Raw genomic sequence first — 13,900 nt, 5'->3', positions numbered from 1 at the left:
ATCCAAAAAGAGACAAAAGACAGGCCATGTCTCACAGTTAGAAAAGTCAGGTTCACATCTTGCCACTTAGCTTCTAGCCATGTGATGGGGCAAATCACTTACCCTGTATCCTGAGTCCCTCACCCCTGGTTGAACCCTCCTTTGTAACAAAAAGAAAAGACAGATTCTCCTAGGCTCTGTGATAGGGGAGGACAGAACAGCCAGGGCCTCCCCAACCCTCCATGGCATAGTGAAGGTCACAGGGTTGAGGTCAGGTTAGGGTTAGAAATGCAGTCTAGCCCCTTCATTTTACAATGGAGGAAGCAGGCCCTGAAAGAGGAACAGATGTGGCCTAATTCACACAGGTCATGAGTGACTTTGATTCCATGGTACCTCTTCGATGTTTAGAGAAAAGAGCCCTGTCTATGGATGAGGAGGGCAAAGTGTTCAAGAATAGTACTGTCCTCTTGAACGTCTCTCACCTCTTTTGGCTGCACGTGGGCTTTCTTGACTCCATGGTGACTTTGGGCTTTGACTCTGGCATCCAGAACTGAAGTTACCTCTGTAGGATTTGCTTTTGGTATAAATTAGATTGGGGGGGGGGGGTCTTTGAATTCTTACAACTCATAGATCCCCAGGTGGACCCAGTGAGAGGGAATTTTGTTCAATATATGTGGGCATGTCCACTGCAAGTGTGCTAGTCTTGGCTTCCTGTCAGACCCTTAGGAATGGCCAAATCTGCAATCAGACTCCAGTTTGGGTTATGGTATTCATGTTGCCCATCTGGACCTTTAAGGAGGAACAAACTGCCAGATTTGACCTAACCCTAACTCACCATATGGGCTTATATAGGACAGTTTTAGAGTCTTTATGGCTTTGATAGAAAATTTTTTTTGTCCTAGCTACTGTAAGTCATTACTGGTTTTTTCTCTTCTTCATGGATGCCAACCAATATCACCCTCCCTGTCCTCATCCCCATCCCTTAGTTTTTCTCTTCTTCTCCTTTCCTTCCCCTTCCTTCTGTCCTTTTTCCTTCTGCTTCCCTACCCCACATTGTAGTGAGCTATGGAAGGCACCTAAAAGGTCAGAGGTCAGACAAACCCTATTTTTCAGAGGAGGAGTTTGAGACTGAAGGCAAATGAAATGCCATAGCCATATAGCTAGAGCTAGGTGTCCCTGATTGGATTCAGACCCAAGTTTCTCTTGCTTCCAGTCTAGGGCCTCACCTTCCTCTTCTGTCAATTGAGGGAATTAGAAGAGGCAACCTCTCAGATCCCTTCCATGTGACATCAGGGAGGAGCAGTAATGCTCCAATTTAAGGAGGTGACTGAGCCCTAACTCCTCACCTGGGCACCCATTTCCAGGAAAGGGAAGTAACTGGGTTAGGATTAGTCTCCTCATTTTACACATGGGGAAACCAAGACTCAGAAGGGAAATGGAAATGAACTGTCTAAAGTCACAGAAGCACATAACTCTCAGGGAAGAGGTCTCCTGCAATGCCAAGGGGATCTCCTGGCTGGTTTCAGATGAATCCCTTAGTGGACATGGCTCACATCTGAGTGATTGCCAGCTGTCATCTTTATCTCCATGGCACACTCACAATTGGCATATTTCTTTGCTGCAGCAGACAGTTTGCCTGAGGCAGGAGTCCAGGTAGTCAAGAATTCTGATTCTTCGAGTCACCACACCATGGCCTTCTGCCCAGATCCAATGGTGGTTTCTGCCAAAGCTCCTGTTCCCCAGGCCAAAGCCCAACTTCCGGATCACCTTTACCCACCACAGCAGCTGGTGGGACAATACCAGCAAATGCCAGGGGTGAGAACCACGCTTGAACCTGTTTTAACTCTAGTCTCAACACTGACTCTGAAGAGGAAAATTGTTTCAACATTGTTTTTCAACCTTTCTTCTAGAATAAGGTCCAACAACAAGAAAGCCTTGCTCAGACCCAGATGTTTCCACCAGTAGCTGTCCAGCAGTTCTCCCAGACAATGGTAAGATCCTCAGGGCTGAACAGTTCACACTCTTGCACACACACCCTCATGGGCAGCAGCAGGGCCCTCAGGGGTGGGGCTATTGGTATCGATAGCTTATTCTTTGGAGTTGACACCCAATTTGTCAGTGATTAATACAGAAGACATATGATAACCATCCCTGGGAACAGCTCTTACTCCAGTCACCTATTTCCCTCTTTTGCTTCATTTGAATCTTGATGCAATTTCCCCCTTTCCCTCATTCCCCCTGCTCCCCTACACTCCTGATCCCTAGATGCTTGGAAACAATCACTGAGTGCAGTGTTGTTGGATTTGATCTGTGCTCTTCTCTCCTCTCCCCCCACCAGTTATTTGCTTCTTTTGTCATTAGGAGCGATGTCTTCTGATGATTAAGTCATCACACTGTAATGATTTGAGCAGAAAATGTGATGCTTTCAAAAGATAAGGCTCCCCATACATCACAGTTGTCTGCACTGTGAATCTCAGGGTGGGAGAGTTCATTTCGTACAGATGAAGGGAAGAGTTTTGGGGCTCAGGTAGCTTCTTCAGTTTGCCCAAATACCGTGAAGGTTGGGATCATCTTAGAGGGGAAAGACCCAAATCAAGGAACGCACTGGACACAGTAAACTGCTTCATGTGGCCAGGCAGTTCCTGAAGAGAGACGAGATTTTATTTTATTTTTTGTGCTTACTTAAAAATTTTATTTATTTTGAGTTTTGCAATTTGTTCCCATAATCTTACCTCCCTCTCCCCACCCCACCCCCCCACAGAAGGCAATTTGCCAGTCTTTACATTGTTTCCATGGTATACATTGATCCAAATTGAATGTGGTGAGAGAGAGATCAGATCCTTAAGGAAGAAACATAAAGTATAAGAGATGGCAAGATCAGACAATAAGATAGCAGGTTTTTTCCCCCTAAATTGTCTTTGTTCAAACCCCACAATTCTTTCTCTGGATACAGATGGTATTCTCCATTGCAGACAGCCCCAAATCGTCCCTGATTGTTGCACTGATGGAATGAGCGAGTACATCAAGGTTGATCATCGCCCCCATGTTGCTGTTAGGGTGTACAGTGTTTTTCTAGTTCTGCTCATCTCACTCAGCATCAGTTCATGCAAATCCACTGGAGAGAGACTTTAAGGGAATTTCGTGGGATACTGAAATCCCTGTGAATTTTCTGTTGGCCTTTCACCATCTGGTATTTGAAAGTCTCTGATCCGTGTTTTGGGCAGGTCCATCTCAACTGGCAAGAAACCAAAAAGAGGGAGGGAAAGCCAATGCCTTACTAGACCCATTGGATCGCCTCTTGAATTTTTCATCTGTGAAAACTGTCATTTTACCTCGCTGGGATGATGGGAGGACATACCCCGTTTCCAGGGCAGGTGGGGTCGTGGGGGAGGATGCCAGATCCCAAGAACTGGTTGCTACTTTTTGACTGACTTTCTGTAATATTTGTTAGGGAGGTTTTGAGCTTGAAGATGTTGAGACTGAGGCAGTAAATTCTAACCTTTGGTGTTCCAGAATGAAAGGAAAATGGCTTGGTGATGGTTTTGCTTTTTAAGGTCCTTGGTGGTTAAGTCGGTCAGACCTACTAGACTGGGCTTAATCTGTACATGTTCCTTACCCACCTTTTCCTTGTACCAGGAGCCCCAGCAGACTTTTGGAGCAGATGGACGGACCTCAAATCCCCTGACCTTGCCCTCCACTCAACACTCTGCAGTGGGCATCGTGCTCAATTGCAGCCCTCAAAACAGCAGCCAGATGATGGGCCTGACACTGGACACTGAGCAGCCTTCAAGCTTTTTGCCAAATCCTTCCACTGCTCAGTATCTGACTAGCACCCAGAGTGCTCTCAGGGCAGCCCAGCAATTTCCAGTCTCTATGGATGTTCATCAAGGAGCCCAGCTGGCTGTCCCCCAGCTGCCTATAGTGTCCCAAGCATACTCGATAATCCATCAGGATTCTGGCTCTCACTACTACCCGGTGCCTTGCCCGCTCCCCCCAGTGGCTTTGCTGACGAAGACTGTGGAGCCAACCCAGGAGGCAGGCCTCCAGGAGGCTGATGTGCAGGGGGTTCTGCAGCAGCCAGAAGATGATGGGAGAGGAGGCCTAATCTCACTCAGTGAACAGCAGCCCCTCTTTGTGGTAAAACCATCTAAGCAGCTGCCTTACCCCGCCTATCCTGTGCAGCCTTCTTGTTTGGTTCCACCTCCTGAGCAGTCTCCTTACCCTGTATCATCTCAGCCACCATATGGCACACCAGCCACTTACACTATCCCCCCAACTGCAGTGCGATCCCTCTATTCGGCACCAGTCTCTGGACAGCCCACAGCATATCCTGCTCAGCCTTCTTACCTGGAGAAGCCAGGATATGTCATGCAAGGGAATTACACTGGGCAGCCCATGGACCAGCCTTCTTACCCCATCCTCCCCTCTGAGTCGTCTCCATATGCAGGACAAGCAATGTTTTCTCTCCAGGCTACAGGCCAGGTGACATTCTTAGGCCACCAGGCACATTCAGTGAGCCTCAACTCTGAGCGGCAAGCTCCAGACGAGCAGCAGACGTACAGCCTGCCCACCTCAGAGCCCCAGGCCAGTGTAGGCCAACCACCAGACATTCTTTTGGCATTTGTGGAACAGAATGCTCAGTTGTACCCAGCAGAGGCACAAATGGCTGTTCCCCAGGTTGATATCAGCAGGGGGAACGAGCAGCTCAGAGGCCCAGCTCCTTCACTGGCCATTGGCACTCCAAGGACCCCACTGCAGCATCCCCAGCATCAGTATGTCCCAGGTCCTTTCTTGAAGTCCACATTCAATCCATATCAACATGTAGTTCACCCTTCTCATCTACCAGTAGCACCACCCCATGAGCTATGGACTCCAGAAGTTTCTCAGAGTCAACAGCAATCCTCATATGGCCAACCTGGTACCTTCCAGCAGCAGGCTCTTAGCCAAGCCCAGCAAACACCAGCTCTAGTCCCTCACTTGGCCACTGAGTGCGGTCAGACTCTACCTTGCCAGATACACCAGCCTCTGTACAGCGAACCCCAGTGGCAACCACCATTAAGCCAAGCGCCCATTTCTGGGCCATCAGAATTACAGCAGCAGACTCTTTACCAGACTTCAGGGACAGCTGCCCTTCCCAAGCAGTTACCCCTGATCAGTCCGTTCCAGGGCATTTCCATTTCACAGGCCCAGATACAGCATCAGTCTTTAAAAGGCCAAAATGTTCCAAAGGTAAATCTGGGGGAAGAACTTCAGAGGTTGGTGTGAGACTATTCTCTGCATGTTGAAGAGGATTGGCTTCTAAGCAAGGTTGACCCTGGGTCTGACCTCTGGCCTTCTGTCTTTTGGCAGATACCGTCCTATGTTCATAATGAGAAAATCTTGCCAGTCACAGTAATGCTCGTATTTTAGGGAGCTTAGGAAGAGGGACTAGGGGCTCCTTTCTTTAGAGGAAGGAGCAGGACCCACCCTTCTCCTTCCTTCAACTTCCTGCGTTATTGTCACCTTGGATTTTTTTTTAGGGTTTTTCTTTTTTGCAAGGCAGTGGGGTTAAGTGGCTTGCCCAAGGCTACACAGCTAGGTAGTTATGAAGTGTCTGATGTCGGATTTGAATTCAGGCTCTCCTGACTCCAGGGCTGGGTGCTCTATCCACTGCGCCACCTAGCCGTCCCTCACCTTGGCTTTACTTGCACCTTTCCTAGTTCCCTGAGGCTTTGAGAGACTAGTGAGTTGGCGCTTTGTTATCAGAGGTAGGGTTTGTTGTGTGAATTCTTATATACTGAAGATTTTTCCACACTGCTTTGGATAGTGGAGTAGATTCTAGAAATGCCCTTTAAAAATGAAGAAGAATCTCTGCTAGGAGAGTTGGATTTTTGCTCCTTTCCTTCTGGGGGGAAAAAAAAACATCAGAGAGTGCTTTTTTCTCTAGTGCTGCTTTCCTGGTTCCAGGCTTGTTGGCAATATCCTGTGTGTTCTGAATCTTGACTCTAGTCCTGGCCTGGTTAACATTAAGAGAGAAACCTTGAAGGGTGGGTGACTGCAGTCAGGGTTGTGGTGACTGGTTGATACTCTGGGCCTGTTCAGAGGTTCAGTCCTTGTACTTTTGTCTCCTAAGTAGAAACTGAAGTTTCTAAATGACGGGCTTTGGGTTACTCTCATCCATCATGGCTTCTTGTCTGGGTTAAAGGAATCATTTCTGTTTTCATTAGGAAAACCAGAGCCTGGTCTCACTCCCTTTACCCCTCCCCCTTAGTGTGACAGAAAGTGATGCATTGGATTAGACATGCTGAGTGCGGAAAGCCAGTGGAGGCTGAATATGAAGACTTTGTGATGCACAACATAGCTCCTTTATAGACATAGTGCTTTCCTTTTCATGTCTTAGAGAGTATTGTGTGATTGCAGAATTGACTTAATTGGGTACTTGAGCAGTTCTTGAATTCCTCTCCTTATTAGGAACATGTTCATTCGGGGCTTCCCCCATAACTTCCCTTGTTGAGACCTGGGCTGTGGAACCCAATAGACTGACCCTGGACTCTGAGGGAGCTGGACTCCCCAACACAAGGACCTGGACTAGATTAGAGATGTTTAACTCAGATGTCATTGGGAAATGCTTAACAAAATCAGTACAAAGACAATACAACCTAGGTAATGTTCATTTGGTGATTAAACAGATTAGCTCTGAGGTCCCTTCCATCTCAGACACTTCCTGGAACAGAGGGCTTATTTATAGCTAGATGTGTAGAACCTGTTGGCAAAGCCTTGTGCTGCTTTCCCAGCTACCCCCTCAGGCTTTGAGGAAGTCACTGTATTTGGGGAATCCAGCAATCTTGGGAATGAGCCAACGGTGAGCCAGGCAGCTCTAGTAGCATGGACAGGCTATGCAGCCTGGGCTTCCTGGCTCTTTCATTGGTTTCATTGGCATCTTCTCTTTCTCATTTCCAGTCTTGTGTTCTTTTGAGGATGCGTATGAACTTTATTTGGTGCACACTTTCTAGGATGGTTGACAGATCTAATCACTTTTTAGAATGGGGAGGGGGGCACATGATTATTTCAAGAGTGAGATTGAAGCTGCCTCAGCAGCCTCCTGTCCCCCCTAGAGTGACACACAGTCCAGTAGGTCTCACAGAACACTTCTTTTAAACTTGGAAGAGTTTTTTCTCACCACCCACTGGCTAACAAGTACCTTGGAAAATAGCTAGGATATACCTTAAAGGCGATCTAGTTGAATCACTCACTTTACCGAAGGGGAAATTGAGGCCCAGAGAGGAAGATGGATTTGCCATGGGTCATTTAGATAACAAATGTCAGAGGCAAGATTGGAACCTTAATCATCTGCCTAACAACAATTACAGACCACTGAGCCATCTAGTTCCCCTCAATTTTCAGAGCTCCCTAAGGAGACTCACTAGTCTCCCTGAAACTTGAAAAAAACATAGTTGCCAAAGGAAGAAGCCAAGGTGTGTTCTGGGCTAGTGTGTGCATGGGGTTGAATCCCTCCTTGTACTTTGTTCCTTATTACTTAGCTTTTGGATGAAAACTGGTCTCTGAATAGTTAATGTTCACTCTTCTTGGCTGCTATCTTTGTTTTCCTGCTTGGTTGGCAGACTTGGCACCTAGAAACTGACCTGCTCCAATGAAATAAGATAGCGGTCATTATGGTCTTCCTGAGTTGGTTTAGAGGCTTTGGATGTCTCCAAGCCAAAATTTCACTCCACAGTGTTCTTTGGGCCAAGAGATGGCCCTTTTTGTCCCGAGGTCAAGTCCCTTCCTTAGCACCAACCACAATCAAGGGATTGGATTGCTGCTGCTGAGTGCTTTATGGAAGAAAGGTAGATAGTTTCTCTGTAAAGCTTAAAAAAACCAACTCAGCAACAGCTAACAACAATAGCTAACTTAGAAGATGGCTAAGGACCTCCAGAAGAACAAAAGAATTGACTCAGTTGTCTAAATTGGATTAATGAGCAAAATCAAGACTTGAAAGCTGCTCATAAGTCAGGCCAGACCAAAGAGCATGCATGCAACTCAAAAGCTTGTTCAGACAGGTGTGATAAGAGTGAGGGATAGGTGGGCTGCTGGTTCTTTTGGTCTCAGTGTGAAAGAACTGACATCAAGTCTCTCTTCAAAGGGATGGGTTGGCCACCTCTCTTCCTGTCTTTATTCAGAAGAGGCAAAGGAGCAGATATTCAGTCACAATCTTCCCTTGTTCCTTGAGGTTGTATATTAGAGAAGACTCCCAAGTCATTGGCCTATGAGGATCTGTGTAGCTGGATGCAAGGCTTTGGCTTCCCCCCCTCCACTCAGGGTTCTGGGGGGGAAATAGTCCTTCTGGTGAGTCACTTAAATGACTTAAGTGCTTTTCTTATTTCTAAGTGGGACAGAAAAAGGAAGAAAAAATTAAGGTTAGACATAGAATTAGGGTTTGAAGCAGTTCAGAGGCCTGTCTTCCAATTTGGAAGGGCCTATTCTGTTGTTTGTCCTTCATTCTCAAAGAAGACACAACAGCAGGGAGGTGATGCCATGACAAGCTCATGAATTGGATTTGAGTGGGGGGGGTGTGCTGTGCTAAGTCCCCAGCCTCACATTCTCCTCCAAAGCTATCTGGATCCAGTGGCCAGATAGAATTAAGGACAGCTGGAAATGGCCCCTGGATGCCAGGCAATCAGGGGGAAGTGACTTCTAGGCTATTTGAAGAAAGTAAGACTTGTAGGGAAAGGAGCACACACTGATCAGTAAATAGGAGAGTCTCTTGCAGTATTGATTCAGCTCTAGCACATCCAGAGCTCTCTGGTTTAGACTCGTAGACAGTAGCTTTCCAGCTCAGAATTCACAGGAAGGGAGTCCTCCTTCCCCTCTTCTGCAGACAGAGAGAGCATCTTTCCCAGGAGACTGGAGTTTGTAATAACCTATCTGTTCTATAGCATTTGTATTCCTATGTTGAGAAGGGAGACATTTTGTCATAGATGTAAGTAGAAATATTTTTAGAGTTGAAAATAAGTTATTAAAGGAAGCATGACATTGCTCCCTTCACAAACCTTGTCCAGATGAAGTTCTTGGGGACTGTCCAACAGGTGCAGTCTGCCCAAGATACAGCCAGTTTGAGTGAGAGAGAACAAAAGGTTTTCAAGATCATTGGAGGCACTTGAGTAATGGCTGCAAGAATTGGGAGTATGTACTCAGGGTGTGTGCCTCTGTGATTGTCGGGGCTGAGTGTGATCAGCCAAAAAGTCTTTTCACTGGGGAGAAGTCTGGGCTTTTCTGATCCTCATTCTCGGCCCTGTCCTTTTCAGGGTTTCCTCCCTTAGACTTAAGGGCATCAGAATAACAGTATTTATTTGTCTAGTGTTTTGTGATTTCAAGATGCTTTTTCTCCCCCCAAAAGATTGATGGGATTAAGAGCAGTGAAAGGAGTGGCTCAACTCCCACACCAGGGGGTATCAGAGGCAGGGCTCACTCTAGGTGATTGCTTGGATGCCCAGGGTCCAAGGGATCCAGGGGCTGCATGTAGATCCCTGAACTTACCATATTTATTTTCTTTCTTTTCTCTCCCATACGCCACAACTGGATCTGGATGCTGAAACTCTGGCTATTGAGAGACCAGTTTCCTTTGTTTACCACATGATGTAGATTGCTTGGCAAGCACTTCATCTGATTTAATAGTACCCAGTGGTATCGCTGTCAGACCAACACCTGGGCTTAGAACTGTCACGGAGCATATGGGGGTGGGGAGGAGGGGATGCCATGAATTTTAGCCATTTTTCTGACAAGTTTTGTTCCAGCAGAGCTCACAACCTGGATCCCAGCCGCCAGTAGGAGACCTTCAAACTGCTCTTCCGAAAGCAGATTTAGTCCAAGGGTGAGTGTGAACAAGTGAATTCCCTGAGAATAAAGGAGGTATGTGCCCTGCTCAGTTGATTAGAATAAAGTTCACCCTTTAACCTCTGAAAAGAAGGTGATCTTGTATCACCTGAGTGGCCCTAATAAGAACCACGTGAATCGAGAGGTTCTGCCCTGTAGGACTTGGCCTAGGCTGGAGTAATTGCTGACCCCCTTGGGTTTCCCTTTCTCTGTTTTTGTCAGAAAAGATGAATATTTTGTGGAGTCAGGAACTTCATCAAAAAAGAGCAATCAAGAGAGCTCCCTGAGATCTGTCATTCTTAACCCAGTGGAGTGTCAGCTGGGGGCTCTGTCTTTGGGAGGCTTTGCACATTGCTGGAGCTTGACCCAAGCTGTTGGCCAAACTCACCCAGTCTGGTGGATGTGGGCCGACTCAGTCTTTTCTTTGTTTTGCATGTTCATTGATGTCATCAGTTAATTGGTTCATGGCTTAATGACAGATTAAGTGCAATTCTTTTTTGTTTTCTCTTATATTTTCTCACTGTTGCTCTTTTTTTTCCAGAAATTCCATCTTTAAGATCAAAGGTTCCCTCATTCCCCCTTGCCTTCCCCCCTTCCATATCATTGCAGTAGCTCATTGTAATAAAAAAATCTTATTATATGAAATATCTTGGCCTATTCCACCTCTACTTTCTTTTACTCCCATTACATTTCCCTTTTAGCCATTGACTCCATTTTTACAATATATTAATCTTCAAACTCAGCTCTCTCCTGTGCTTAGGGAGACTTTTTAATTGATTACAGGAAATGTTGTCTACATTGGTTAGCTCTCACTTGGAGAGTGTTTCATGGGAATCTCCCTATCCCTAGGAAACCTCAGACTTTCTTCCTTCCCTGGCCCCATCTTTTCTTGACTGCTGCTGTCCACCTTTGCCCTCTCCTGCTCTTAGGGATCTGACTTTTCTTCTCCTTGATCTTCTGGGCAACCTAGTCACATCTACTCAGGAACAAAGTCTGGTGGAGTCTTGGGCAATGATTTGGGGGAAAAACCTGTTTCCTTTGTGTAAAAGGGCCCTTAGAGCCTCATTCTTCCATGGAGCTTATATAATGTAGTGAACGTTTGTAAGTCATTGACTACGGCCTTCCATGTCATGCTAGGAGCTGAGATTTCCATTTCCCTCTCTGGTCTAGCCTTCCATCAGCTACTCAAGTTATCTTCTTAAAGGGTTGGCTCTGTCCATGTTTCCCTCTTGCTCAATGAGCTCTAAGGCTTCCTCCCTTCTGATTCCAAGGTTCAAATATATACTCTTCTGTTCCACTCTCTTGGCATCACTCTCCTTCCCACACCCTCCCTCCAGCCCAACTAGCTACCTGTTATTCCATCTCCTGCCTTTATGCTGTCTTGGAGTCCTTGGTTCCTTTATACCTCCAGTTCAAGCCACTTTGTCCCCAAAGCCTTCCTTGATTTTCCTCTCCAATGGTCTTTTCTTTCTCTGTGTCTGTGTATGCTGTTTACTCAAAGAGGTGGCCAGGGCCTGAAAGTCACTCCTTGCTTCAGCAGCCAATACCTGGCACAGGGTACGATTCTTGAAGAATAACTGTCCTCCCCCTCCTTCCCACCCACCCCACCCCCCGCCACCTTTCAGTTCCCTCATTTCCTCCCTTAGTCACTAAAGAAATCGAGTTATTTGTCCATCTTATCTTCCTGTTCAGGTCTCACACAACTCCCTCCTTTTTTTTCCTCATTCCCACTCCCAGGTTTCGCACCCCAGCTCACCTAATTAGAACAATAGAGTCACCCCTTCATTGGCCAGAAAGCTAGACACATGACCAAAACTCTGACCTTCCCATTTGGCACTGGCTTCTTAACGCATCTCCCGAGGAACCTCCCACTGTCAAGTGCCTGCTGTCTTTCTTTCATGGCCCCCAGATATTTCTTTCCTTTTAGAGGTGACTCACCTCCACCCAACACCCTTACCCCCCAAAAGTCCCTCACAAGACCATAGCTTTGTCCTTGGGGACTCTTCCACCTCAATTTTAGGATTTTACATTTCATGAGGTATCCCTCAGATCTGATGCAGGAAGGTAGGAACTACATTCCAGGTGGGGTGGCTGTTAAAATTAATATCAATTAATACTGAATTGGGCCCAGTCTTTGTTAGAGACTGTTATCTGTTCTAAAAGATTTGATGGCAGTTTTTCTCTGTGGTTTTTAGAATTGGTGTTGATGTAGCAGCATTGAAGGACAGTACTAGCGGGTTTGAGAATGTCGGCAGAAATGAGAAACAGGATCGGATGAAGCCAAGGAGGGCTTCTTGTCCTCGACCAGAGAAGGGGCCTAGATTCCAACTGACTGTCCTCCAGGTACAGCTCCCTTTTCAGTTTGGCATTAGAGTGATTGATTTGATGGGGTAGGGAATATTGACGCTTTTCAGGTTTTCTTATGGAGGCCAGAAGCCTTGCCACATTCCTCAGATTTCCCCCTAAAGAGGTCTAGAGCTAGGAGAGAAAAAGGTAGAAACCAACCAGTTTAACTTCTATTTTTATGATGACACTTAATGAACAACCCACTAGTGGCAACAGAGAAGATCCAAAGCTACTGGCTCCTTTGAATGTTTTCTTGACAATTTTTTATTTCTCTCTATTCACATCTCTTTCACTGCCCTTCTACTCCCCTGCCCCCTGATAAAATAGCCCTTCCTTGTGACCTATAAGTGCAGTCCAGTAAAACAGTGCCACACACACTGACACCCCCAACCCAGCATCTCTGGCAGAGGTGGAAGTACATTTCATTCTCCAGCTGTTCTCTGATTGAGCCCATTGCTTCCTAGGCTCAGTCCTCTTGTCTAGGCTTGTAACATCTCCTTCCTGCTGGGTTGTTGAATCTGTCAAATGCCAACTCTTAGAGATTTTTGTACATCAGACATATTTAGTAAGACTGAGTAAAAAAAACTGAAAAAGAGATGAGCAGACTAAATGAGCTGAGTCCAGCCCAGAAACCAGGGTGCCCAAGCCACCCATTGTGGACCTGCATCACATCAGGAAGCCAATGTCCTGGAATAGTTTTCTTAGAATAGTTATCTTAGAAACACAGAGTGTTTTCTGCTTTCTAGTGAAGTCTTGGGTATGAACTTGGTCCCTAGATGCCCTATATAGTTCTTCATGAATTTCTGCAATCAAAAGGAATCTCAAATAGGGTTAGATTAGAGCTTCAAGTGTTAGGGTGATGGGTAGTGATTTTTCAGGGTAGCACCTCTTCTGCAGTCTTGAATCTGGGTCTCAGAACCTTGAACTGAGCTTCGAGTCATCAGTCTCATGTTGGAATTTATTTTGTTCATTTTCAAGGAAAGAGAAAATGCCTACACCGTCTAACTAATCTCTTTTTCCTTAGGTTTCAATGTTCGGTGATAACATGGTGGAGTGTCAACTGGAGACTCACAATAATAAGATGGTCACTTTTAAGTTTGATGTGGATGGAGATGCTCCCGAGGACATTGCCAACTACATGGTAGGTTCTCCTTTAGTGTTACTGTTGCTTGCATGTGCTCAGTCAAAAATAAATGGGAGCCTCTCTCTGTCCTTGTAACTAGTGTAAATGAATCTGTGTGAGAAGAGAGTTTTGTAATTGTTTTCAAAAAGTTTTTGAGTCTGCCTTGGCAGGTAGACTCCCAGGTATTTTATTTTGTCTGAGGTTACTTTGAATGGGGTTTCTCTTTCTAGTTCTTTCTGTTGTATCTTGCTAGTCTATATGTTCTTTCTTGTGAGCCTATTTTAAACCTAGCTACTATGTCAGCTCCTGAAGGTCAGACCTATTTCCTTCCTCTGCCTTTTTCCTCTCAAGTTTAGGTCCTGTATATTACATGCTTAGTAAGCATTTGGTGATTGAGAGATGTTTCTAGATCAGCCTTGATAATCTTTTGGGATATTTCTTCTTTGATGTTATGTTGGAAATGAGGCACTTTTTGTTTCAGGTGGTAAAGGGGGCATGAGGTCTTGTTCTCTTAGAATCCCAGTGATAACAAGCAGATACAAATGAGAGTGTGCATGCTCTTCTTGTCTCTGGGTGTGTCTAACAGCTAGCCCAATTGTT

General features: G+C 45.8%; 1 protein-coding gene across 8 annotated transcripts in view; it reads left to right on the top strand.

Annotated features, from left to right (window-relative positions):
• The window catches only part of WNK3 (WNK lysine deficient protein kinase 3), a 63,967-nt gene that overhangs the window by 27,241 nt on the left and 22,826 nt on the right, over positions 1-13,900 (top strand). For 6 of the 8 annotated variants that reach the window (XM_074208555.1, XM_074208556.1, XM_074208551.1 and 3 more), the window contains exons 9-14: positions 1,604-1,794; positions 1,890-1,970; positions 3,616-5,208; positions 9,756-9,829; positions 12,027-12,174; positions 13,202-13,318. In XM_074208555.1, the coding sequence (XP_074064656.1) occupies positions 1,604-1,794; positions 1,890-1,970; positions 3,616-5,208; positions 9,756-9,829; positions 12,027-12,174; positions 13,202-13,318 (2,204 nt within the window). The remainder of the gene's footprint in view (positions 1-1,603; positions 1,795-1,889; positions 1,971-3,615; positions 5,209-9,755; positions 9,830-12,026; positions 12,175-13,201; positions 13,319-13,900) is intronic. The other 2 variants (XM_074208552.1, XM_074208557.1) reach the window with 2 other exon arrangements.

The sequence above is a fragment of the Macrotis lagotis genome, chromosome X (assembly GCF_037893015.1).
Source record: "Macrotis lagotis isolate mMagLag1 chromosome X, bilby.v1.9.chrom.fasta, whole genome shotgun sequence".
NCBI classification, from domain to species: Eukaryota; Metazoa; Chordata; class Mammalia; order Peramelemorphia; family Peramelidae; genus Macrotis; species Macrotis lagotis.
The sequence above is the reverse complement of the archived record's forward strand: the minus strand, read 5'-3'. Positions and strand labels throughout refer to the sequence as shown.